Below are 27696 nucleotides of genomic sequence, written 5' to 3'. Positions count from 1 at the left end.
ACTACATGAAACTTTTTAGACCCAACTCATGAATGTAGCTGGTTTAAGACAAGTTTTACACAAACTTCTGTCTTTCCTTAGCAGGTTACCAAAGTTGAAAAAAAAAATGACTAGAAATCATGCTTGAATTTTATTTATATTTTCTTGAGATTCCAATTCAATGGAAATTTCGTTGAATTCTGTTCAATGACAATAAATGCTATCTAAGTTTCAGCTTGTGAAAAACCCCTCCAGTTGGTTTTCCTAAGGGCCAATCAGCGAATAGAAGGAGACGTTGTGAATGAAGACATCGATTTTCTGAACTGTTTTAGAATTGTAGTCTGTAGTTTTAGCAATAGGAAAGGAGGAAGTGAACAAAATCGTTCAGTCCATGTTGGCCACACTTCCAAATATTAAATTAACGTTAAAATTAACAGCAGCCGCGTTCAGATCGGATCTTATCTATTTGCTGTGGAGGACGGTTATCTACAGTGCAGGTTGTTTCGGGTAAGCTTCATAGCGTCGAACTAGCACGTTGCATACATCAAAGGAAAACGTTCAAATTTAAATCCTCAACACAGGAAGCAATAGTTTAGGTTTTCTCTGCGCCACCACAACACCCCACCTGTAACCTGAAGTTACAGGAAAACTAATTCTGCTGTTCACAAGTTGTGGAGAGAGGACTGTAGTGCAGCACAGAGTGACGTCTGTGGTTTTCTCTGCAGCTTTAAACAGGTGAATCTCCATCATTTTCCTCGATGTTGTGAGGATCTCCGTTGTCCAGATTCTTCTCCGTTGTCAGAAGAATCTGGACAATTGGAGAATTTGTTCCAGAGTTTGCAGAGAAGACTACGGCTTCTGTCTGGTCTTGACATTTCTGGGAACAGAAATGTTAAAGTTAACAACAGTCAGTGGCAGCATTGCTAACTAGATTTTCTACATCAGGACAATTCTAGATCTAAGGGAGAAGCAACACATTTAAACCACTTTAGTTAATGTTATAAAATACACTGACTAATAATATTTAGATTTTAAAATGTGAAATAATGACTGATTTCCTCTAATGAAGCTGTTTACTAGTCTGACATTATGTGTTTAATTAAAATTCAAACATAAAAACCTTAAAATAAACCTTGTTTTAGGTGCTGGACTAGTTTCTATAAACACACATGAAAACATTGAAAATGCTGAACCAAAAATCTCTGAGATCAAATCCGTTCTAAGATGCTGTCATAAAAAACTGATCAATTTAAACATCAAACCTACACAGGTTGGAAGTGGTTAGAAGAAGGTAATATTTATGTTGCATTAAATAGATGGACTTACCTTCTTTAAACAGCAACAAACCCAACAGCAGCAATGATGGCAAGAACAGCAAGAACAGCAAGAGAAACAGCAGGAACAGCAACTGTGGAAACCGTATTTTGGTCTGAAAAGATAAAATAAGACAATATAAGAGAATATATTCAACATGATTTGTCGTCCTGATCCAACAAACTTGATGCCAAAGGCTGAATAATCTCCTCAGGATGCAGGCAAGTTCTACAGGGTCCTACTAATAACATACTTATTGGATTTAATTGTGCTAAAGCAGAAACACATTTAAACTTTTAGAGATGTCTAGAGTTTAACATCTCGGTTCTAATTTGATCTGTAAACCTCTGGTAGAGAACAGGAAGCTGCTTTATTAAGCAACAATATGATTTCCAGCTGATTGAACCAAAATGCTCTTAAATCCTCGTTTGCTGCGTTTCCATTACAAATACGTGCAAATCTTTGTTGGTATTCAGCTAATGTCAAAAAATATTAAATAAAAAAATGAAATTAAAATTATGTGAATGAGTTTGTTCAGGCAACAAGTAATTAAAAATCATGACAGAGTCAGATGTAAACAGATACATGAGATTATATTCATAATTCAGCCATCAGAGGAAACGTCGGCATCTTATTCAGGTCTTCAGGTATATATACAATGTTTTGGGGAAATTGCAATGAAAATTTCCAAAAGAGCTACAAAGTCAACACGTTCCAATGACAGACAGTGTTTTATGAATTGTGTGATGCTGTCAGAGCTCTGATGGAGCCAGATGGACATTGTGGGGAAAAACAAAAACAAATCAAGAGAAGCTTTAAAGACGTTAAGCAACGTTAACTTTAACAGCCCTGTTCTGCAGATTACAGGTAAGGAGTTTACATTTCTAAGCAGTTCTTTACAATGTGCATAACTTAAATGTTGAAAAACCTACCTGCAAATGTGACGTTGAAGCACATCACTGTATTATTATGTTTATCTCCTATCACCTTTGCACAATATAATCCACTGTCTGATGTCTGTGGATTCAGAAACGTCAGCGTTGTTGGTCCAGCAATCTTCACTTTTCCATCGAAAAGCTGCTCCAATTTAGTTTCTCCATACGAATTATATGTTGCTATGGTCCTACTTAAATGATCAAACCATAAAACCGTAGAATCATTAGGAAGCTTTTCTACAGGGAAACTAATATTTGATTCTTTTCCAGTTGGAAGAAACTTTTGGATCATCTCAGTGAGACCTGTTGAAACACAACAAATTAATTTTAGGCAAAACAGAAAACAACCAAATTAACTTAAATTAACTTGACTTAAAAAAATCATATGAAAAAAATTTTCTGTTTTTGCTTTTTGAGTTAAACTTTAATGCTTCATGAAATAAATTTTATTGTGAGACAATGATGATTTGGCTGTGAAATGATGATTTAATAATAAAGTTCTGTAAACAAACCCGACCCGGTTTAAACTTTTAATTCCCCCTTAACATAATAACTACTTTGTCATCCTTGGTGGCAAGAAATGGCCTTAAGCAATGCAATAATTGTACATGTCTGTTTTCTGTCACTAGTAGTTAGGGATTGTAATTGCTAGTGAAAATGTTCAGACCACTGTAGTGAATCCGGTTAGAACTCCAAAGAAACGCAGAGTCGCACTCCAGTGGGTTTAACTTGCACTTGCTGTTTATTTCTTAATGTGACATAACTGTGTGGTTTTACATTTCCACGCACACACATCAACAGAAGGTGACAATAAATTGCAAACAGCAAGTTAAAGTACACAAACTACGGAGCCCTCTAGGGGACATGGGGAATTTTTTTTCTTTTGCGTTACCTCGCAAAACTATTGCGTTCCCTCGCAATACTTTTGCGTTCCCTCGCAAAACCTTTTGCGTTACCTCGCAAAACTTTTGCGTTCCCTCGCAATACTTTTGCGTTCCCTCGCAAAACCTTTTGCGTTACCTCGCAATACTTTTGCGTTCCCTCGCAATACTTTTGCGTTCCCTCGCAATACTGTACTGGTCAGTTATGCAGCATAATTGAATACTACAAGCCTTTCTTACGGTGGGCGCCGTACTTTCTGTTTTAATATAAGGTTATGTGAGGTTTTTCCGTGAATGTTAGTATCTTTTTGTGAAATATTTAAAGTTTTATATATTTCTTTAGGATAGAAAGGCAACACAAACCTACGATATAAACAGAAACTTTCCGTAAGTAGAAAAGAAATAAAAATACATTATAATTTGGACTATTTCTGAGTTATTATCGCGGGTAATAAATCATCTGACAGTTTTGATTGTGTCTCTGTTGTGTTCGTAATCTGAATGGTTTAAAGGGCTTTCAGTGCAGTTCCATCTTAGCCTTAACAGACATAAACATGCAGTAAAAAATAAATCGATTTTCAATCAGTGTTTTGCACCAAACAGTTTTTACTGTTAACAAGTTTTTATTATTAAAAACACGACAAACTAATGATGGTAAAGGGCCGCACTGGATTAACTCGGGGAATCTCATCTGTCCGCGTATCAATCAACTCCAAACCTTTTCTTTGTTCTGTCACAATTATCGATTTATTCCATTTTGATGATCAGGCTCCAAACTTTGCAAGGACTGACCGCCCCGCTCACCGCTTCTTAATACACACAAATCCTTCCCATTCATACCTGGTGACGTCACTCCCACTTCGACACACCTGAGTGTCAAAGCCTCCTGCTCCTGTCATATCAATAATTACTTATTTCATTCATATGGCTCTTACAGAGCCTCAGTGAAAACTTGTTTATTATTATTAACTGTTTGGTGCAAAACACTGATTGAAAATTGATTTATTTTTTACTGCATGTTTATGTCTGTTAAGGCTAAGATGGAGCGGCACTGAAAGCAGCTCTTTAAACCATTCAGACTAGAACACAACAGAGACACAATCAAAACTGTCAGATGATTTATTACCCGCGATAATAACTCAGAAATAGTCCAAATTAGGATGTATTTTTTATTTCTTTCCTACTTACGGAAAGTTTCTGTTTATATCGTAGGTTTGTGGTGCCTTTCTATCCTAAAGAAAGATATAAAACTTCAGATATTTCACAAAAAGATTCTAACAGTCACGGAAAAACCTCACATAACCTTATATTAAAGCATAAAGTACGGCGCCCACCGTAAGAAAGGCTTACAGTGTTCAATTATGCTGCATAACTGACCAGTACAGTATTGCGAGGTAATGCAAAAGGTTTTGCGAGGTAACGCAAAAGTTTTGCGAGGGAACGCAAAAGTATTGCGAGGTAACGCAAAAGTTTTGCGAGGTAACGCAAAAGTTTTGCGAGGGAACGCAAAAGAAAAAAAATTCCCCATGTCCCCTAGGGGGCTCCGTAACAAACTGCAAACGGTAAACTCTACAGCTCCTTTTTTTTTCCTTTTCCCCCCTTCTTCGTCTGCATGCTGCTCACCGGTGCTCTAAGCTCCGCCCCTTAAAGCAGTGGTCCCCAACCCCGGGGTTGGTCCACGGACCGGTACCGGGCTGCGCAAGAAACAATTAAATACTTCCGTGTTATGTATTGAGTCTGGAGGATCTTTTATTTTGAAAATCCTTTAACCGGATTCTGTTGGTTAACATCTTGGGCGCCACTCTTGATTTATTTCAGCCACATTTAAGGTTTTTCAAGCAGCAACAACAGCCTGTTTAATATCATCCTGCAGTATCTCAAACAAAATAGATATATCAATCCTTTATTGTCCCACAAAGGGACAATAAAGGATTGACAAAGGGAAAAATTAGGTAACTGCAACATCACACAAAAGTTATTAAAGTGTTAAAAACAAGATTTACAACAACAATACTGAATTTGATTTGATTTCTGTTAGTCTTGTTCAGAAATCAAATTAAGGACTCTAATTAAGGAAATTATTAAGGACTCGGCACCTCAAACGCCCTCATTTTGGGTTTTTTTTAGACCTAGAATAAAACTAATTGTGTTTAAAATCATGAAACAGTAAGCACATTTTGTTTTAATTTTAAAAAATGGGTGTAAATGAAAACAGAAAGTCTCAGGTAACATAACTTTCAAGGAGTTATGTTAGATAGAAACAAAAACTGTTTTTAATTTATTACTTTGATCCATTTCAGTCTGTTACGAGTTATTTACTGTAACAAATAAGTATTTAGTTACTGTCATTGGCAGCTGATTTCAGAAACTGGACTAAGTTGGTGTAAGCTTAAAAAATTATACATTAAAATAATTCATCTGTTACCTTGAATTTGTCCAAAGAACAGCAGAAGAAGTAGGTTGATGGGTTTCATTTCAACCCCAAAAAATCCGACTGACCTGATAGATTAAAAGACATGTCTGAGTGATGAGACAAAAATACAAAAGAAAAAACAGATAATAGCAGCACTGGGTTCAAAATTTGCTTCCCTAGTTCCACTGATTTCTACTGTCTAACCAAGACTCAATTCAAACCTTTTGATATTCCAATTATTTAAAATAGTTAATATAACTTAAGAATTCAATAGACAATAGTGTGTCTCATGTAATAGCATGAATGACCACTTTTTTGTGTCAGTTGGTCACAAGCCAACTGACACAATTTTACATTTGTTTCTCATGAGTTCGTTTCGGAAATTTGTTTCCCTAAATTAACTTGCCTGCGGGTGAATTTTCCTCCGGCAGAATTTACAGAACTGCTGGCCGAAATCAGCGTTCATAAATCGGATCCACCTTGAGCCAGACGCCGCTTACTCCGCGGAGCTCGAGTATCCAACTTGAAACGAACTTCACTGCGGTCGTAAACGTGAAGTTTTGGACTTGAGAAAACAGAAAAGTCGGCGTTTACTCAAGCAGCGCCTTTCCACCTTACCTGACAGTTAGTCAAGCAAGTCTCAGACTCCACCGGCTCACTTGTGCCGGAATGAGCCGGCGGAAATGAGGCTCATTTCCGCCGGCTGACTTATTCACTGACTGTCAGCCGGCGGAAACGGGAGACTTGACCGATATGGTCAGTGTTAGAGCCATAAATAGGAAATATTTAAGTTATTTTTATGATGGCTTGTTGTTTATTTTATCATATTTAGTTAAGAAGAGTGATATTTGTTCGGGCCATTTTTACCGTTAAATTTAGTTTTATTTTGAAAGGCTGCATTAGAAAAAAACTATTGACTTGCTTATATTTGGGCGGATTACAAAGACACGGCGCAATACAGTTTTTGACCGTGTAAGCTGTGTATTTTCTGGGAAAAAAAAATATTGTAAAACTGATTTATCGTAATTTTTGTATTTGCATTTTTTTTTTTACAGATAAAAACTTTTTGTTAAATTCACGCTTTGCACGTGTCCTTTACTTTCAGTGTCTAAGGAATGACACTGAAACCAACTTATCTCCGTAATGCATCAAATACATGGCACACACATCTGGATACGTCATTCATCACCCATGTCTACGGTCACGTAGACATGGGTGATGAATGACGTAGAGATGGCGGGAAAGTGAATTTACTACGTTTGATTAAAAAGTGAATTAACGTTGTTACTGTTTTACAATTAAAAAATACCTTCAGATCTTATTGAATCACTGTCTGTCTCTTACTAAGAAGTTATCATGGAGCCCATTTCACAGGAAAAATCCAGTCCACTTGTAAAGATTAAAACTTCCCAAGAGATGTTATTTTATTTGAAAAATAATTATTTATATCTCAAGTAATAAAACATTCAGCTTAAAATAGTCATAAATACACAGCTTTGCTAAAAGTGATTACATAAACCAAGCTGTTATTGAAAGTCTATCTCTGACTTTGAATGTTCTTAAAATTACAGTAAATGTCACTTTATTTCCCAAACAGTCTTTAGTGCTTTACATTCTATAATAAAACAATATTGAACAATGTATTTCTACCTGAAATTATTTCATTACATGTAAGAGTTAAATTTTATCAAATTAATCAGATCAACAAACCTTTCACATGGAAACAATACATGTTATTATTCTGTAATTTTTGTTGTTGTTGTTTTGCTGAAGTTTCAGCTACACATTGTGGTAGGAAAATACTACACAAGGCTTAAATATTTAAATAGTAGTTTAGCTGTTAAGGCAAATTAAGCAAATTCTGGGTGCTTCACAGAAAAATAGGAAATACAATAAAAAGGTAACATTCATTTAAGTGATCACATTACTTTAAATATATTTTGTTTGCAACAACAAGCTGCAAACAGTCAGCTTTGTTTTTACAGCAGAACTGCAGTAAATATAGCTTTCAGTCCTGATTTAAACACACCAACAGTTTCTACCGATCTCAGGTTTTCAGGGATAATAGAAACTAATGGCTGCTGCCCTGCTGTTTTGAAGAATCGTGAAGAACCATGACATAAAAGTATGACTCAATAAATTTGAATATTGCATAAAAGTGCACTATTTCTCACTTCAGAAAGTGAAACTCATATTATATAGAATTATAATTTTGATGATTATGACTTACAGATAATAAAAACCCAAAATTTAGTGTCTCTGAAGATTATAACACTGTGAAAATAAGGTAATTGCTGGAGAAACTGGTCATTCCCAGAGTTTTTTATTCAATCATATTGACAGAAAATTGAGTGGAAGGAAGAAGTGTACATCTGCAGCAGGAAGAACTGCAGCCCTGAGAGCTTTGTGCTAGACAAGGGCTACAAATCTCACATTCCCTGTGTTAAGCCACCCAGAGACATCAATCGTCTTACCTGGTGAAGGTGAAAAGGAGCTGAACTGTTGAGGTTTGGTCCATAGTCCTTTCTTCACAGGAGAGAAAACTCTGCATTTCATTTTGTAATCAGGGTGTCAGGGTCTGAAGAACGGAGAAGCACAGCGTCCATGTTGGTTGAAGTACAGAGTGAAGCTTGAGGTGCCATGTTGTCTCCTGGTTCTGGTCCACTGGGTTTCCTGAAGTCCAGTTTATGCAGAAAATTCTAGAGCGCTTCACGATTCCCTCTGCTGACAAACTGTATGAAGATGCTGGTTTTATTTTCCAGCAGGACTTGGTACCGACCCACACCGCCAAAGGTACCAAATCTGGTTCAGTGTCCATGGAGATCCTGTTCTTGACTGGCCAGCAAATTTCCCTGACCTTTAACCCAATGGAGAATCCATTTAGTGTAAGATGAGGTTCTGTCTGAGCTAACTGGGCTTCTGGTTTAGTCTGTTGCATTGAAGAAGGAACTGAACTGAAAGGTAAACTGAAGTAGTTCAGGAATCTCATCAGGATTCATCTTTGATGTTAAGGTTTTCCAGTCCCATTGGGAAGAGATCCCTGGATCTGACCAAGATCCCACTTCAAGTACCATCCATCCCTCCTGGCTCAGGATCCTCTGTTGTCCCCCAGGTGGCGCTCCAGTACTGGTTGAGGAGGAACATCTGGGGATGTTTCACTCCTGGACCTTTCATCTCCGCAGTTTGACGTCTGGAAATAAAAAGAAAATGGATGGATTAACTCTAAATATGAGTCATTGTTAGTGACGACATTAGCTGCGTTTACATTACAAATGTGTGTAAATCTTTGTCTATAGTCCACTAAAGCAGAAAAAACACAACTTCTCAATTACAGCGTTTCCATTAAAGACCGCACACCTCTGATGCTGGCAGAGAAGAGGAACACTGATATTGTTTTAGCTGCAACAAAACTGACCTCCATCCATCTATTTTCTAACACCCTAGTGGGGTTGGGAGGTGCTGGTGCCTCTCTAGCTAACGTTCTGGGTGAGAGGCGGGGTCACGCTGGACAGGTCGCCAGTCTGTCGCAGGGCAAACCAGAGACAGACAAGACAAACAAACACACTCACACCTAGGGAGAATTTAGAGAGACCAATTAACCTGACAGTCATGTTTTTGGACTGTGGGAGGAAGCCGGAGAACCCAGAGAGAACCTACGCATTCACAGGGAGAACATGCAAACTCCGTGCAGAAAGACCCTGAGAATCAAACCCAGGACCTTCTTGCTTCAAGGCAACAGTGCTATGCTGTGTAGCCCCCCAAAATTGACCTATGAGGTTATACCGGTAAATATATTCTAAAAAAAAAAATGAAAACATCAGATATTAAACAAGGTAATACTTAACTTCCTGTCCAAAGACATTAGTATAAGTGTCTAATTGCGTTTGTAATGTTTTTTGTTTGTTCTGTACAGCACTTTAGTCCCTTTGGTAAATTAAAGTGCTTCATAAATAAAGGTGGATTGGATTTGGTCATTTCTTTATTAATCCAGCAGATGGCGCTGTTATTCTATCTAACAGAGCCCTGCTTTGCTTTAGCACTGATTTATGCCATTTCACTTAAATAAACGCGTAAGAAAATTGTTTCAAACTTATTTTCATTTCATGGATGTCCTCAAAGGAGATAAAACTACTCATTTATAAAACTTCTTAAAAAAAACTGGTAAAATATTCAAACTTTTGACATCTTTTCACTTTAATATAATTTCGCAGTAGATAAAAACTGATTTGACTGATTTAATATTTAAGCACACAACTGTTGTGTTAAAGTTGCTATCCATGTGTTAAAGTTCTATCTATGTAATAAATTTCTATGTGTTGAAGTTCTATCTATGTGACTCTGTAGACCGTTTCAGAAAACTAGGTTAGTGATAAAACTAAAAGTTAAAGGGTATTGTAGTGTAGACAAGGGCATATTTGCTTTTATAATGATAGGAAGCCATTAGCCTGAGTCAGGTTACTACTGCATCTTTCTCTGTCCTACATAAATATATTTTTACTTTTCTCTTGTATCTGCAGACGCTGGTTATTCCCAAAGGTTACAGTTTTATCTCACCTTTGCTTGCAGCAGACACCGTGAAAATAGCTAAAAAGGAGAAAAGTGAAGGATTGTAGTCAAGTTTAACCCATACATTTACAAAATGTTCACTGAGAGCCTTTAACACAAATATAAAACAAAATGTATTACATTTCTTTTAAATAAAATAAAACAGATTAATGTTAACAAAAGTGTTCAGCAAAACTTTAAATATGAACAAATAAACCAATCATTGAATAAAAAAACATATTTTTTATTACAAAACATACTTATGCATATTTATAGTATGAATATGCTTAGGTTTTATACCTCATTCTGTTTTCCAGTGGCGATTATTTTAAATTTCCCTCCTAATTCTCCAGGATCCCTCGCTGTCTCTTTGTGATCAGCATGGCAAGAACAGGAAGTGCAAATAAAAAAGGCGCGAAAATACCTCAGTGGAGGATGGAGGCTTTACTAATCGATGCCAGAAGAGGCTTACTAGCCGATTGCTGATTTACAGATCGCAATTTCCTTGAACAAAACGAGACAAACATTAATACATGAAAATTATAACTTTTCAACAACTTTTTACTGTATTTACATTGTTTTTAAGCTCATTCTAACTATTATAAATTAATATTTATTAACCTTTTTTACTAGCAATTCATATTACAAGTTACTTTCAACTATCCAGGTGGTTGTTGGCAACTGCTGAAAATAACTAATAACGTAGCTTATAATCTAACTTCGTTACTTTCAAATAAATAAATAAATCAGTAAAGTAACTAAGTTACTTTTTCAAGGTAACTATGCCGCCACTTCTTCTGGAATTACAAAACCAAGGAATTCAGACCAAGGCATTGCAGTTGTGCTTTATATGGACCAGGGCAGATTGATTTAAATGTGTAGAGGAAGGATTTAAAAGCAAATGTTCACTTTAAGTTTAGATCAAACAAGCAATGAAGTTAAAGATTTTAAAAATGTCTGGCATCTTACTTCACATTTTATCTCTCTTTGAGGAAAAGTGTTGTCTGCTCTGAGCCAGTTTAGAAAATGTTCTGTTTGTAAATGGACAAGAAATTAAAGTGAGACCTAAAACCACATAACAGTGACAATAACAGTGATTTTGTAATACGTCTGTGAAAGAGACGTGATGCCTCTTCTCTTTAGTCATTCAGTCATTCAGTCGTTCTAATTTGCCTGTTGGCGGTACAAAGCGAAAAGACTGCACCGAATACCCAGCATTCCATGAGTAATTTTTCCATGAGGAAATTTAAATGTAAGAAGAATTGTACAGTTTTAGAAAACAGTTAGAATTAATAACAGAAATCATTGCTTTTAATATCTAATATTTGTCTGATTGCTTGTTGTTGTTTCTAATCCTTATTTATGCATCAGGATCTTTGAATGTCATGAAAAGTGCTTTGTAAATAAAATGTATTATTATTATTATTTCAATGTGAGTGTTTGGTCGGACTTCCCAGATAGCAAGCGATGCTAATTCAACGCTGAATTATGGTCAAAAAGGTTGAAGTTAAAGTTAAGGTCAACGATTGACGGTGGATCAACCATCACACAATCATCCGGTTCTTGGAGAGATGTAATTGGATCAATGTTGTATGTTTGAGTCAAACGAGTCATTTCCATCCATCCATCCATCCATCCATCCAACACGTTTGTCTCTACAGAACCGTGAGGGGTGCTGGTGCCAATATCTCCAGAGGTCAATGGGTGAGAGAAGCGGGGTCACCCTGGACAGGTCGCCAGTCATTTCCTTCTGTTTCAAAGATCTATTCGTCACAAAAAGCTTCCTGAATCCGCTAAAAATATTTCCATGCGTTATTTTGTTTCTCGTCTAGATCACTGTGTAAATCTCACAAGCAGAACAATTAAGCATCTGTCAATTATATTTTATTTTCTGCATGGAGAAACATGAAAATCACCTTATCAACAACACAAAGGATAGATAAGAATAGAAAACATTAAAAGACATGAAAACAAATTAAATATTTTGTTGGGTTGTTGGGATTAATAATAATCTTGTATTTCCTCAGTAATTTCTCTACTCACCCAGCAGATGTCACTGGGAATCCATGTTTAACATTCATGATGCTCAAACTTGTTAGATATTTTAACTTGGACATCATGGATCCTCTTTGTCACAAAGCATATTTACAGTTTTACAAAAGCATCATATTTATATTTATGAGACAGTGAACAGGTTTCCTCCGTTTGTTCGGAGGTGTTTCCAGTCCCTCCGATGTTAGAAACTTCATGAGTCAGAACGACCCGTCTGCAGAACCTGCTACAGGATTCTGCTTGTCTGGTTCACCTGGTGTCACTGCATGAAAAGAAGTTTAAACATGTCAGTATTCAGACACACTTCACATTACATGTTAGTAATTATGAGCTCATGCAACATTAAGTTTGCATTAGGAGTTTAGAACAACAGAAAGAAGCAGAATCACGATGACCAGACATGATGGAGATTCACTGATGATGAAACAAAAACATAAGTGAGGCAGACTGCTGAACATAATGAATCTTTGTGCAAAAATTGTAACAAGTAATTTTTCTGCAGAGTTGTAATTATAAACTTTATTTCAATAACAAAATATACATTAATTAGTTTAAACCTCCAAATTGTCCAGCTTGTCTTTAGAGATAAAACTTGCTGCTCACCTCTGGAAACTCGTACATCATTTCCTCTGGTTTGGTTTTCCTTTTACCTTGAAAACAAAGAAAAATTTAGTTTGTTGTGAGTTTTATTAATGTGTAATAAAAATACAGAATTTCTCTTTTTGTCTTGACTGTTTCTAAAACAAACAGCAAAACATAATTTATTATTTGGATAAAAACATAATCAGGTTTCAAACTATAAGATCTTAAAAAGCTACATAAAAATACTGTGAATGCATTTTCTGCATCAGCTTTGTGAACTAAAGCAGCAATAATTGAGAACTGAATCTCCCAGTTTATTCAGAACATTGCAACAAATAAAGAGTTAAGAGTCCTACACAGAAAATAAAAGAAGCTCACAGAGCCTGGATGACGATCTAAATCTTCAGAAAACTTCAAAAATTTTAAACTAACATCTCTGATTTTCCTTCTTAATTTTTTTCTAATTAATTAAAAATCAACTTATGGATTATAAACAATCATTTATTGTGTTTCAGATCACTTAAAGTCAGGTTTTAAAAAATATTCTCTTTAGTCAATCACATTGCAATCCCGTTTAAAAAGCATAAACATTTTCTGTTTTTAGGATCAGTAAATTATCCATGGCTAGAAATTAGACAAAAGTTACAAAAATCAAATCAGGAACTTATTCTGATCCTTCTTCTGTTTTAAACTGGAATCTACATTATTATACTGTTGTTATATTATAGAAATAAATAAATAAACTAAGACTTACATTTTCTTATAACGACAGTTAAGATGAAAACTACAACCAGTAATGCAGCCAGGATTATTCTTGTGATGTTAATAATTGTAATGTTTCTCTTTTTAGCTGTAAAGAGAACAAAAATATGTGAAATGTTAACATAGGAACTTAAAATAAATAAATTAAACATAATGACTGGAGTTCTTCATTTATAAGCTTTTAAAAACTCATGTTCTCTAATTTAATCAATTAAACATTAAAAACAATATTGCTTTGCTTTAAAATAAGTGAACAAACATCTTCTATCAGTTTTATGTCTTGGTTAAAACTAAAATGTTATTTTCTTGTCATGTAATCTTACCAAGTTCAATGCAGTGAGTCTCAATCTTTACTTTGGATTCAATCTGGCTGACCTGGTTGCTATGGCTACAGACGATTGATTCTTGTAACTGATAGATATGAAGAGAAGAACCAGATTTGGTGACCGATCTTCTCTCTGCTTCTTCCTGGTTGCAGAATAAATAATCACATCTCAGAGTGATGCTGATGTCGTCTGTCCTGCAGGTCGCTGTCAGGTTATAGGAGGAGGAGCTGGATGAGCAGGTAAAGGTGAGATCAACTGGAGACACTGGATCTGAGGGAGGAAATAGATTTGAGAAGTTTTAGAATATTAGAAAAAATGCAAAGAGAGGCCAGAATCCAACAAGAAATGTAATTCAAAGGACAAAATTATTCTTACAACACTTTATTTTAGCTTGTTGTGTTTATGACTATGGATTTTTATCAATAAAGGTTATAAAAACAAAGAGAGGTCACGCTGTAGGTCACAGTTTTTGGTGTTTCAACTTCGCATGTAACTATTTATAATATACACTGATCAGAAATATACATATGAAAATATGAAACAACTTACCTTGAACTGTAACGTTGTATTGAGCCAGTATTTGCTCTTTAGGTGATACTACCATTGCAGTATAAATACCACTGTGTGACTTCTGTAGATCCTTTAATTTCACACTGTAACTTTTTTCTATAACTTCAACTTTTCCAGAGCGATTGTTAACAACATTTGGTTGGGAACCAAGCAAAAACTCTACCAGTATATCATCTTTAAATTGCCATAAGCAAATGTGAGGAGTTGATGGAATTTCAGCTTCTGTGAGATTAAGAATTAAATCATCTCCAGTTTTCACAAATACATCAGTCACTGCAGAGGAACCTGAAAAATGAAAAACAAAATAAAATTCAAACTAAACTGAGATCAGTACAAAGTTGTCAAGTACATTAGACAGAACAGACTGAGGTGTATTCCTAAAATGTCAGTATTGTTCATCTAAAAAAAGAGTTTATTAATACGTTACATACAGTTATAATGTCAGCGTCATTGTTATTTTTTAAATAAATATTGTCTGTATGTCGCTGATGGGTAATTCCTTCCAGCAGCTGTTAGACTTTCCACTGTTCCCAACAAACCCAGTACGATGTTTGGGTTCCTGATTTTCTTTCTACAAGATTCTATATTTTGTAAATATTCTGTTTTTGCACAAATGTACAAAAGTGTAATGTGCAGTTTTTGGATTTAACAAGTACATATGATATTTTTAAAAGTTTTTCTTAATTTTTACACCTAAAACAGGCAAGGCTTTTTGTAAAAATAAAGCATATGTAATATATTATACAAACAGACACAGTGAATGTTTTGTACCTGAAGACAGTTTTGCATATTTTCTTCATAGTATTAATTTCTGTCATTTTTCTCCATCATTTGAAAGTATAAAAAGTTCAAACTAACTTCACAATCTAACCTGACCAAACCAAGACTAAAACACAGTCAGAGATTGTTCATAGAAAAAATAATAAATAAATAAAATAAATTGAACAGAGTTAGTAAAACAAAGTGATGACGATAAATCGCTGTGGCGATAATTTTAATAATTATAATGAGTTAAAAGAAGATCATCTGACTTGATTATAGGGTAGTAATTCTAATTTCTACAGAAAGGTTTTGTAATTTAAGTTTAATTTCTGTAGTTTGTGAATTAGTGAACATGGAAGGGTTTCAGTGAGAATAAAAGTGAACTAAAGTTTGACATTTTAAATCTTTAAATATTTCTTATCTTACTGAACTGAACCTTCTTCCTTCCTGCTTTTGTTTCATGAGATCGACACGTTTACGGTGATATACCAGATCTGTGACAGGATTAATTAATTTAGAACGAACAGAAAATGCTCAAAACTTTCAAATGTAAAAAACAAACAGAGAAAAAACAGAATTTACCTTGAATTTGAAGTGTGTAGATTAGAAACAGATGAAAAAGTAGTGTGTGAATCTGCGCCATTTCTCACATCGCATGAGGAAGATTCATATAGGAAGTGATAACTTCCTATATGAACTTACAGGGTCATATACGAACCTGTTGTTCTTCTTGACTCTCTTCTTTTCCAAACAGTTTCCATGAGGAGCATCTCAGGAGAAAAGGAGGTTTCTTCAAGACAACAGATCACAAAGGAAAAACATCCATCCTGTCTTATTGTTGTTTTTGGAGATTTTAACAGCGCAAACATCTGCAATGAACTTCCAAAATATGAAAACACATTAAGCAAAATAAAAGATGCATGTTGGACTTTCTGATCACTGCTTCATCTTTTCCCAAACTACTAGTAGAAATTAAGGACATTTAGTTCGAACCTTTAGGACTTAGACGCAGGGGTCTCAAACTCCAGGCCTCGAGGGCCGGTGTCCTGCAGTTTTTAGATGTGCCACAGGTACAAAACACTGGAATGAAATGGCTTAATGACCTCCTCCTTGTGTAGATCAGGTCTCCAGAGCCTTAATGATCTAATTATTCTATTCAGGCGTGGTGCAGCAGAGGCACATCTAAAGGTTGCAGGACTGCGGCCCTCGAGGACTGGAGTTTGACACCCCTGCCTCAGGTCTTCTAGTCTGCTCCAGAACCAAACAATAGCTGAGTTTCCATTACAAATATGGGGAAATCTTTGTCTAGTTTCTGCTAACATAAAAAACAACAACATAATTTTGCAATTGTGGTGTTTTCATTGAATAAAAAATTTAATTAATGAATGCATAAGTCATAAAAACATCATTGCACCGATACTTCAATTGCTTGTGCATTCACAAATAGAGCATTTTCTAAATTGGTTCAGAGCAAACAACACTTTTCAACACTGCTACTCAAAGAGCTAAATGTGAAACATTTTTAAAATCTTTAACTTCACTGCTTGTTTGATCTAAACTTAAAGTGAACATTTGCTTTTAAATCCTTCCTCTACACATTTAAATCAATCTGTCATGGTCCATATAATACGGTGGCCGACAGGTGCAAATGCGCAGCAAAAGAGAAACATGCAAACAAAAAAAAAAACACGCGCACAAATTAAATGCGGCAAGCAAAAAGCAAATAAAATGCAGCAAACAAAAAGAGAGACGCAAACAAAAAAGAAGACACCCCCGAATGAAATGCAGCAAACAAAAAGAGAGACGCAAACACCCCCGAATGAAATGCAGCAAATAAAAAGAGAGACGCAAACACCCCCGAATGAAATGCAGCAAACAAAAAGTGTCGAAAACGGAAGTGCTCCAGACCACTAGGGGGAGTCAAAGAAAATAGTATTCATTTCTATGGGACCAGATGCAAGATTCTTCTTCTTCTTCTTCTTGGTATTTATTGGCGGTTGGCAACAAACTTACAGTAGCATTACCGCCACTTACCAGTATGGAGTGTGGTTCGAGATGGTCTATAAACTTTCACTTTCTACCTTTTCCCTCCATTAACTCCTGATTAAACATACCCCCACACATACACACCTGCTTATATTATCCAACTTGCTTATAGCTTTATATACCCCTCTTTGATATTCTTTACACACTCACACCCAACTTGCTCTACTCATATCCTATGAAATAGCTTTGTTTTTTTAAGATACCGAATAATTATTTGAATATGTCTACTCCCGAAATCTCTCCTCAAAAATTCTATTAAATTAAACCTTTCTTTAATACCTACACACTCTCTCAGCATGCATCTTCTCTCTTCTTCATACTTACAACACTCTAAAATAACATGCTCTATTGTTTCAGACTTCTCACAATAATCACTTTCCAGATGCAAGATTCAGAGAGATACCTTTACTTTCTTTCAAATTTCTTTCTCTGAATCTTGCATCTGGTCCCATAGAAATGAATACTATTTTCTTTGACTCCCCCTAGTGGTCTGGAGCACTTCCGTTTTCAACACTTTTTGTTTGCTGCATTTCATTCGGGGGTGTTTGCGTCTCTCTTTTTGTTTGCTGCATTTCATTCGGGGGTGTTTGCGTCTCTCTTTTTGTTTGCTGCATTTCATTCGGGGGTGTTTGCGTCTCTCTTTTTGTTTGCTGCATTTCATTCGGGGGTGTCTTCTTTTTTGTTTGCGTCTCTCTTTTTGTTTGCTGGATTTTATTCGCTTTTTGCTTGCCGCATTTAATTTGTGCGCGTTTTTTTTTTTTGTTTGCATGTTTCTCTTTTGCTGCGCATTTGCACCTGTCGGCCACCGTAATATAAAGTACAACTGAAATCCCGAAAGTTACTTATTATATTTACTGATAATTATTTGTTTTTATTTGAAAGTGTGGTGGGATGGTGTCCCACGCTCTCCACTCTGCCACCAGGTGCAGCCAGAAGCGCACCGCTGATTGGTGGGCGCCTAAAACGCCCACCAATCAGCGACGGGACATGACTCCTCTGGCCGTGTTGAAGGGCATTTGAAATTGGACAACGACAAGTTGTGTCATCGCTTTAAGTGTTTTCTTTTACAGTTTGTATTTGTTTATTTAAATTACTAATGTTTCCTTTCTTGTTTTGATTTACTAATTTCTTTTGCATTGCATTTTTTGTTAGTTTGTTCTGGAATAATTGAAATTGTCCTTACTTCACACGATCCCTTTTTTTGGGTCTGAAGCCAGTTTTTTTTTCTTTCTTTAAAAAAAAAATGTTTTAAGGAAATTGTTTAGTAAAATATTGTCTACTATTCTGTGTGCTGGTGCATCTTGTTTAAAAAGATCTCCCCCTGCTGGCCACAAAAGTAATGAAGTTATATTACAAATTACGTGATTTACTTTCAGCAGTTGCCAACAACCACCTCAGAGTTGAAAGTAACTATTGTGATACGAATTGCTAGTAAAAAGGGTTAATATTAATTCATAATAGTTACAATAAGCTTAAACAATGTAAATGCAGTAAAAAGTTATAATTTTTCATGTAGCCTATTTGTCATTTTCTTCAAGGAAATTGCGATCTGTAAATCAGCGATCAGCTAGTAAGCCTCTTCTGGCATCGATTGGTAAAGCCTCCATGTTAGGGGCGTTTGCGCCTTTTTCATGCTGCATTTCTGTTCCTGCAAAGAGACAGAGAGGCATCCTGAAGAATTGGGAGGGAAATTTTAAAATCGCCACTTGAAAACAGAATGAGGTATAAAACTTGTAGTATAAACATGTATAGGTGTGTTTTGTAATGAATTTTTTCATTCAATCATTGGTTTATTTATATTTAAACTTATGCTGAACACTTTTAACATTAATCTGTTTTATTTAATTTAAAAGAAACGTAATGCATTTTGTTTTATATTTGTTTTAAAAGGCTCTCAGTGAACATTTTGTAAATGTATGGGTTAAACTTGACTACAATCCTTTACTTTTCTCCTCTTTAGCTATTTTCACGGTGTCTGCTGCAAGCAAAGGCGAGATAAAACTGTAATCGTACAACCTGAGTGTAGATACAAGAGAAAAGTAAAGATATATTTATGTAGAATAGACTTTGTTCAAACGGTGCATGGAGAAAGATGCAGTAGTAACTTGAATCAGGGTTACTACTGATTCAGTTGTCTTTCTGAAACCGAAACTTTGAATATGAACGTACCTACACTACAGTACCCTTTAACTTTTTGTTTTATCACTAACCTAACTTTCTGAAACGGTCTCCAGGGTCACATAGAACTTTAACACAACAGCTATGTGCTTAAATATGATCAGTTCAGTGTTTATCTGTGTACAGCTAAATTATATTAATGTGAAAAGATGTGAAACATTATTTAACTATAAGAAATCTCGAATGCAGAAAAAGTCCTAATTTTTTTACCAGTTGTTTTAGTAAGTAGTTTTCTAAATGAGTAGTTTTATCTCCTTTGAGAATATCCACGAAATGAAATGTGTGAAATGGCAAAAATCACTGCTGTAGCAAAGCAGGGCTCTGTTAGATAGAATAACAGCGCCATCTGCTGGACTAATAAAGAAATGGCCAAATCCAATCCAGCTTTATTTATGAAGCACTTTAATTTACCAAAGGGACTAAAGTGCCTTACAGAACAAGCAAAAAACATGTAAAACATTACAAACGCCATTAGACACTAATACTAATGTCTTTGGACAGGAAGTTAAATATTACCTTGTTTAATAAGTTATGTTTTCATTTTTTTTAGAATATATTTATAACCTCATGGGTCAATTTTGTTGCAGCTAAAACATTATTAGTGTTCCTCTTCTCTCCCAGCATCAGAGGTGTTAAACGAATCAACAATAGCTGCTTTTCCATTATCTGTAAAATTGTGCAAAATTAAATTACAAAAATAAGCTTGCACAAAAAAAGATTTTGTTCTTTTATTTTTGCATCACATGATCAACAACTGGATGCTGCTACTGGCGGAAACGACATACATGATGGTTTATTTTAGTTTTTTCAAGCATAGAATATTAGTTAAAATTTGTGTCATTCTAACGTTTTGAATCAATAGCACTCCTGTAAATCGCCGACCACATTTTCCCTAAAATGCCGCATAAGTAGCCGCTCCCAAGTAGGCGGGGCTTGTCGCTCCAACACCTGAATAAGACGCTGAGGTGAACAAACATTTTCATGTGTAATTTTGATTTTATTTCTTATGGAAACACTGTAATTGATAAGTTGTGTTTTTTCTGCTTTAGTGGACTATAGACAAAGATTTACACACATTTGTAATGTAAACGCAGCTAATGTCGTCACTAACAATGACTCATATTTAGAGTTAATCCATCCATTTTCTTTTTATTTCCAGACGTCAAACTGCGGAGATGAAAGGTCCAGGAGTGAAACATCCCCAGATGTTCCTCCTCAACCAGTACTGGAGCGCCACCTGGGGGACAACAGGGGTTCCTGGGCCAGGAGGGATGGATGGTACTTGAAGTGGGATCTTGGTCAGATCCAGGGATCTCTTCCCAATGGGACTGGAAAACCTTAACATCAAAGATGGATCCTGATGAGATTCCTGAACTACTTCAGTTTACCTTTCAGTTCAGTTCCTTCTTCAATGCAACAGACTAAACCAGAAGCCCAGTTAGCTCAGACAGAACCTCATCTTACACTAAATGGATTCTCCATGGGGTTAAAGGTCAGGGAAATTTGCTGGCCAGTCAAGAACAGGATCTCCATGGACACTGAACCAGATTTGGTACCTTTGGCGGTGTGGGTCGGTACCAAGTCCTGCTGGAAAATAAAACCAGCATCTTCATACAGTTTGTCAGCAGAGGGAATCGTGAAGCGCTCTAGAATTTTCTGCATAAACTGGACTTCAGGAAACCCAGTGGACCAGAACCAGGAGACAACATGGCACCTCAAGCTTCACTCTGTACTTCAACCAACATGGACGCTGTGCTTCTCCGTTCTTCAGACCCTGACACCCTGATTACAAAATGAAATGCAGAGTTTTCTCTCCTGTGAAGAAAGGACTATGGACCAAACCTCAACAGTTCAGCTCCTTTTCACCTTCGCCAGGTAAGACGATTGATGTCTCTGGGTGGCTTAACACAGGGAATGTGAGATTTGTAGCCCTTGTCTAGCACAAAGCTCTCAGGGATGCAGTTCTTCCTGCTGCAGATGTACACTTCTTCCTTCCACTCAATTTTCTGTCAGTATGATTGAAGGCTGAACTCTGGCATTGACCAGTTTCTCCAGCAATGACCTTTTGTGGCTCTTTGGGAGCCGTTGACTCTGTGCAGTCAGCAGTTTTCTCCATGATGGTGTAGCCTACTGAGTGAGAGACGTTTAAAGGTGTTCTGAGTTAATTAGCTGATCAGGATGTGATGCCAGAAGTTTCCATTAATTATATTTTTCTACTAAATTTTGGGGTTTTATTATCTGTAAGTCATAATCATCAAAATTATAATTCTATATAATGTGAGTTTCACTTTCTGAAATGAGTGAAACTTTTATGCAATATTCTAATTTCTTTAGATGTACTGTGTCTTGGTTCTCCACGATTCTTCAAAACAGCAGGGCAGCAGCCATTAGTTTCTATTCTCCCTGAAAACCTGAGATCAGTAGAAACTGTTGGTGTGTTTAAATCGTAACTGAAAACTATATTTACTAGGGGTCCACTGATTTATCTGCACCGATTTCCTTAATTTAGGGAGATCAGTGATCGGCCGATTTTTACATGTGAAGTCGATCTTATTCACCAATTTTATCTAGCTTGGCAAAGTTCTAAGAATTTACCCTATTCTCTTTTGCTCTCCAGTGATAAAGGCTTGACTGGCAGACCGGCCCACCATGTTACCCCTCTGTTGCCAACTGAACAACTTTCTTGCTATATTGAGCAACATTTCAGACAAAAAAATTGTTATCGGTCAAAATCGGAATCGGCAGGTTAAGCTTTTTAAAAGATTGGCGATCGGCCAGAAAACTGCAATCGGTGCAGCCCTAATATTTACTGCAGTTCTGCTGTAAAAAGCAGCAGAATTGTTGCTTGTTGTTACAAACAAAATGTATGTATGGTAATGTGATAATTTAAATGAATATTACATTTTTTATTGTATTTCTTATTTTTGTGGGAAGCACCCTGAATTTGCTTTAATTTGCCTTAACAGCTAACCTACTATTAAAATATTTAAGCCTTAAACACAATGTGTAGCTGAAACTTCAGCAAAAAACTGAAAAATAAAGTGTATCATATCTACAGTATATGAAAGATTTGTTGATGTGATTATTTATTTTAATGAAGTCATTCCAGGGTAGAAATACTGTAAAGCACTAAAGACTGTTTGGGAAATAAAGTGACATCTATTGTCATTTTAAGATAAACATTTAAATGCAAACAAGTGCAAAGATGCACTTTCAATAACAGCTTGATCTATGTAATCACTTTTAGCCAAGCTGTATTAATCAGCATTTTAAACTCAATGTTTTTATTTTTTGAGATATAAATAGAATTATTTTCAAATAAAATAGGGTCTATTTTGGGAAGTTTTAATCTTTACAAATGGACTGGAAAGTAAGTAATTCGGTTGGATAACATATTTAATGGATTTTTCCTGTGAAATGGGCTCCATGATAACTTCTTAGTAAGAGATGGACGGTGATTCAATAAGATCTGAAGGTATTTTTTAATTGTAAATCATTAACAACGTTTAAACCTTAATAATTCACATTCTAATCAGACATAGTTGCGTCATTTTTCCGCCACCATTTATGGACGCCCTGTCATGAGCTGAACCGAAGCTCATTGGCTAAGCCCAAAACTTCAGGCTCTAGCAGGTTCGAAGAGAACCGGGAAGCAGCGGCGTTCATTTAAACAGGTGTTTTCATACCAGGTAAGATGACTTCAGTCACAATTGTTGCTTGGTTAAGTCGGGAAATGTCAGCTCGTCTGTCCTACTGTAGATATAATAAGTATGTCGTAGTTTCTGGTTCATTTTGATGTAATTCGGGTTTTCTATGCGTGTGCCATGATTGATTGCGGGAATAATTTTCCCGGTCATGTCTCCCGTTTTGGCCGGAAAACTACCGTTTTTTTTACTCCTCTTTCTCGCCGTGTCATTATTTTTCCGTATTCGGTCCCCTTTCCCCGTTTTCCCGTTCAGACGGTGCCACCGGACGGCGACATTTCTCGTTTTCTCAAGTCCAAAACTGGACGTTTACGACCGCAGTGAAGTTCGTTTCACGTTGGATACTCGAGCTCCGCGGAGTAAGCGGCGTCTGGCTCAAGGTGGATCCGATTTATGAACGCTGATTTCGGCCAGCAGTTCTGTAAATTCTGCCGGAGGAGAATTGACTCCGAATCAAACACTCCTGAGAAACAAATGTAAATTCATGTCTTGCTTTGTGACTGACGCACAAAAAAGTGGTCATTCATGCTATTACATGAGACACATTATTATCTATTGAATTTTTAAGTTATATTCAATATTTTAAATAATTGTAATATTAAAAGGTTTCGGACCAAGGTGTGAACTGAGTCCTGGCAGTAGAAATGAATGGAAAGTCCCAGCAAAAAGATCTGTCTGTCTCTGTCTGTCTTCGAATAAAAGTTGTGACAACATATGGAAATGTTCATGGGGTGTGAATACTTTTGCAACCCACTGTAAATTAGGTAAACAAGTATTGGACCCACTGCTGTTTTATCTCTTGGTTGTTTAAGTGAATGATGAAATATTTTTGTCTCATCACTCAGACATGTCTTTTATCTATCAGGTCAGTCTTTTAATCTATCAGGATTTTGGGGGTGTTGAGATGAAACCCATCAACCTGCTACCGCTTCTTCTGCTGTTCTTTGGACAAATTCAAGGTAACAGATGAATTATTTTAATGTATATTTTTTTAAGCTTACACCAACTTAGTCCAGTTTCTGAAATCAGCTGCCGATGACAGTAACTAAATACTTATTCATTAAAGTAAATAACTCGTAACAGACTGAAATGGATCAAAGTAATAAATTAAAAACAGTTTTTGTTTCTATCTAACATAACTCCTTGAAAGTTATGTTACCTGAGACCTAATTCTAAAAATTAAAACAAAATGTGTTTCATAACTTTGAAGACAATTAATTGGATTCTAGATCTAAAACAAACCAAAATGAGGGCGTTTTAGGTGCCGAGTCCTTAATAATTTCCTTAATTAGTCTGTAATTTGATTTCTGCACTAGACTAACAGAAATCAAATCAAATTCAGTATTATTGTTGTAAATCTTGTTTTTATATCTTGTTTTTAACACTTTAATAACTTTTGTGTGATGTTGCAGTTACCTAATTTTTCAGTCAATCCCTCTGTGGGACAAAATATTTCTATTTTGTTTGAGATACTGCAGGATGATATTAAACAGGCTGTTGTTGCTTGGAAAAACCTTAAATGTGGCTGAAATAAATCAAGAGTGGACCAGAATCCCTCCACAGTGACGGAAAACAGACATGTACAATTATTGCATTGCTTAAGGCCATTTCTTGCCACCAACGATGGCAAAGTAGTTATTATGTTAAGGGGGAATTAAAAGTTTAAACCGGGTTGGGTATGATTCTTTTTAAGTCAAGTTAATTTAAGTTAATTTGGTTGTTTTCTGTTTTCCCTAAAATTAATTTGTTGTGTTTCAGCAGGTTCCACTGAGATGATCCAAAAGTTTCTTCCAACTGGAAAAGAATCAAATATTAGTTTCCCTGTAGAAAAGCTTCCTAAAGATTCTACGGTTTTATGGTTTGATCATTTAAATAGGACCATAGGAACATATTATTCGTATGGAGAAACAAAATTGGAGCAGCGTTTCGATGGAAAAGTGAAGATTGCTGGACCAACAACGCTGACGTTTCTGAGTCCACAGACATCAGACAGTGGATTATATTGTGCAAAGGTGATAGGAGATAAACATAATAATACAGTGATGTGCTTCAGCGTCACATTTGCAGGTAGGTTTTTCAACATTTAAGTTATGCACATTGTAAAGAACTGCTTAGAAATGTAAACTCCTTACCTGTAATCTGCAGAACAGGGCTGTTAAAGTTAACGTTGCTTAATGTCTTTAAAGCTTCTCTTGATTTGTTTTTGTTTTTCCCCCACAACGTCCATCTGGCTCCATCAGAGCTCTGACAGCATCACACAATTCATAAAACACTGTCTGTCATTTGAACGTGTTGACTTTGTAGCTCTTTTGGAAATTTTCATTGCAATTTCCCCAAAACATTGTATATATACCTGAAGACCTGAATAAGATGCCGACGTTTCCTCTGATGGCTGAATTATGAATATAATCTCATGTATCTGTTTACATCTGACTCTGTCATGATTTTTAATTACTTGTTGCCTGAACAAACTCATTCACATAATTTTAATTTCATTTTTTTATTTAATATTTTTTGACATTAGCTGAATACCAACAAAGATTTGCACGTATTTGTAATGGAAACGCAGCAAACGAGGATTTAAGAGCATTTTGGTTCAATCAGCTGGAAATCATATTGTTGCTTAATAAAGCAGCTTCCTGTTCTCTACCAGAGGTTTACAGATCAAATTAGAACCGAGATGTTAAACTCTAGACATCTCTAAAAGTTTAGATGTGTTTCTGCTTTAGCACAATTAAATCCAATAAGTATGTTATTAGTAGGACCCTGTAGAACTTGCCTGCATCCTGAGGAGATTATTCAGCCTTTGGCATCAAGTTTGTTGGATCAGGACGACAAATCATGTTGAATATATTCTCTTATATTGTCTTATTTTATCTTTTCAGACCAAAATACGGTTTCCACAGTTGCTGTTCTTGCTCTTTCTCTTGCTGTTCTTGCCATCATTGCTGCTGTTGGACTTTGGTGCTGTTTAAAGAAGGTAAGTCCATCTATTTAATGCAACATAAATATTACCTTCTTCTAACCACTTCCAACCTGTGTAGGTTTGATGTTTAAATTGATCAGTTTTTTATGACAGCATCTTAGAACGGATTTGATCTCAGAGATTTTTGGTTCAGCATTTTCAGTCTTTTCATGTGTGTTTATAGAAACTAGTCCAGCACCTAAAACAAGGTTTATTTTAAGGTTTTTATGTTTGAATTTTAATTAAACACATAAAGTCAGAGTAGTAAACAGCTTCATTAGAGGAAATCAGTCCTTGTTTCACATTTTAAAATCTAAATATTATTAGTCAGTGTATTTTATAACATTAACTAAAGTGGTTTAAATGTGTTGCTTCTCCCTTAGAACTAGAATTGTCCTGATGTAGAAAATCTAGTTAGCAATGCTGCCACTGACTGTTGTTAACTTTAACATTTCTGTTCCCAGAAATGTCAAGACCAGACTGAAGCCGTAGTCTTCTCTGCAAACTCTGGAACAAATTCTTCAATTGTCCAGATCCTTCTACCACCTACCCAAGACAACGGAGATCCTCACAACATCGAGGAAAATGCTGCAGATTCACCTGTTTAAAGCTGCAGAGAAACCCGCAGACTGTCACTCTGTGCTGCACTACAGTCCTCTCTCCACAACTTGTGAACAGCAGAATTAGTTTTCCTGTAACTTCAGGTTACAGGTGGGGTGTTGTGGTGGCGCAGAGAAAACCTAAACTATTGCTTCCTGTGTTGAGGATTTAAATTTGAACGTTTTCCTTTGATGTATGCAACGTGCTAGTTTGACGCTATGAAGCTTACCCGAAACAACCTGCACTGTAGATAACCGTCCTCCACAGCGAATAGATAAGATCCGATCTGAACGCGGCTGCTGTTAATTTTAACGTTAATTTAATATTTGGAAGTGTGGCCAACATGGACTGAACGATTTTGTTCACTTCCTCCTTTCCTATTGCTAAAACTACAGACTACAATTCTAAAACAGCGCAGAAAATCGATGTCTTCATTCACAGCGTCTCCTTCTATTCGCTGATTGGCCCTTAGGAAAACCAACCGGAAGCATTTAAAGTAATGGGGAGAAAGGAGACCGTGCTGGAAGCGAGATTTTATTCGAGCGGAGTTGGTCAGGAAGAAATGGCCAGTCTAGGAGCGAACTAGATGAAACAAAATTTGATGTTCAAGTGCATTTGATGGCGACAGTTTCGGACCAATCAGACAATCACGACACGGCGCTGTACAGGTGAGGGTGTAGCCTATCTTAGCTCAATTGTTTTGGCTCCATGCTTTTGCACAGTGTTGTATAAAGTACTGAAATCTCAGAGTCAAGTAAAAGTATAGGTACCTCTCCAAAATATGACTTTGGTAAAAGTCGAAGTCACTGACTGAAATGTTACTTGAGTTAAAGTCTTAAAGTATCTGAAACTTCTTGTACTTAAGTATGGAAATTACTGTAAAAATGGATGTACTAATGTAATGAAAAGTATAAGTAAAAAGTAAAACAAAGCAAATGCAGTTTGAATGACATTTTTTATATTTTGGTAAACTTGTCAACTACACTTAAAATAATGTACCCAACCAAGTGCAGGCAAAATTAAACCTGCTAATAGATATACCTGCAGGCATCATTTAGTTAAGAAAATTAGGTGCTTTACCT

General features: G+C 36.0%; 2 protein-coding genes and 1 long non-coding RNA gene across 7 annotated transcripts; 1 reads left to right on the top strand and 2 right to left on the bottom strand.

The window, feature by feature from the left end:
- Positions 1-201: 201 nt before the first annotated feature.
- LOC116722012 (uncharacterized) lies at positions 202-10917 on the bottom strand. Of its 3 annotated transcripts, none has more exons than XR_004339697.1 (7): positions 10368-10917; positions 10077-10106; positions 7997-8712; positions 5535-5608; positions 2226-2531; positions 1306-1408; positions 202-856 (listed from the first exon to the last, which is right to left on the bottom strand). It is a non-coding gene; the product is annotated as an uncharacterized LOC116722012 (long non-coding RNA). The 3 variants fall into 3 exon arrangements; XR_004339696.1 differs by lacking the exon at positions 10077-10106 and having other exon boundaries at positions 10368-10571; positions 10835-10897; XR_004339695.1 differs by lacking the exon at positions 10077-10106.
- A 1018-nt stretch (positions 10918-11935) lies between these two features.
- On the bottom strand, positions 11936-16065 carry LOC116722006 (uncharacterized). Of its 3 annotated transcripts, none has more exons than XM_032566091.1 (6): positions 15704-16055; positions 14339-14644; positions 13787-14059; positions 13456-13551; positions 12723-12769; positions 11936-12381 (listed from the first exon to the last, which is right to left on the bottom strand). In XM_032566091.1, exons 1-6 carry the CDS (start codon positions 15762-15764, stop codon positions 12379-12381), a joined length of 786 nt encoding a protein of 261 aa, XP_032421982.1. In that variant the 5' UTR covers positions 15765-16055; the 3' UTR covers positions 11936-12378. The 3 variants fall into 3 exon arrangements, with proteins under 3 accessions (XP_032421982.1, XP_032421984.1, XP_032421983.1); XM_032566092.1 differs by lacking the exon at positions 11936-12381 and adding an exon at positions 12388-12533 and having other exon boundaries at positions 15704-16065; XM_032566093.1 differs by lacking the exon at positions 15704-16055 and having other exon boundaries at positions 14339-15632.
- Positions 16066-18774: 2709 nt separating this feature from the next.
- LOC116722010 (uncharacterized) lies at positions 18775-27027 on the top strand. Its single transcript, XM_032566098.1, has 6 exons — positions 18775-18889; positions 20505-21235; positions 23948-24008; positions 24811-25116; positions 25935-26029; positions 26479-27027. The coding sequence occupies exons 2-6, from the start codon at positions 21233-21235 to the stop codon at positions 26620-26622; spliced, it is 609 nt and encodes a 202-aa protein (XP_032421989.1). The 5' UTR covers positions 18775-18889; positions 20505-21232; the 3' UTR covers positions 26623-27027.
- Positions 27028-27696: the final 669 nt, after the last annotated feature.

Source organism: Xiphophorus hellerii, chromosome 6 (assembly GCF_003331165.1).
Source record: "Xiphophorus hellerii strain 12219 chromosome 6, Xiphophorus_hellerii-4.1, whole genome shotgun sequence".
NCBI lineage: Eukaryota > Metazoa > Chordata > Actinopteri > Cyprinodontiformes > Poeciliidae > Xiphophorus > Xiphophorus hellerii.
This window is presented reverse-complemented; position numbering and strand designations above follow the sequence as displayed.

Bases quoted from the DNA above. Each gene is read 5' to 3' on its own strand.
- LOC116722006 (XM_032566092.1), bottom strand. From the start codon at position 15,764: ATGGCGCAGATTCACACACTACTTTTTCATCTGTTTCTAATCTACACA. The intron at 14,645-15,703 runs GTAAATTCTGTT...TTCATTTTTCAG, and splicing joins CTACACACTTCAAATTCAAG to GTTCCTCTGCAGTGACTGAT. The intron at 12,770-13,455 runs GTAAGTCTTAGT...TTTGTTTTCAAG, and splicing joins AACTGTCGTTATAAGAAAAT to GTAAAAGGAAAACCAAACCA.
- LOC116722010 (XM_032566098.1), top strand. The intron at 24,009-24,810 runs GTAACAGATGAA...GTGTTTCAGCAG, and splicing joins GTTCTTTGGACAAATTCAAG to GTTCCACTGAGATGATCCAA. The intron at 26,030-26,478 runs GTAAGTCCATCT...TTCTGTTCCCAG, and splicing joins TTTGGTGCTGTTTAAAGAAG to AAATGTCAAGACCAGACTGA.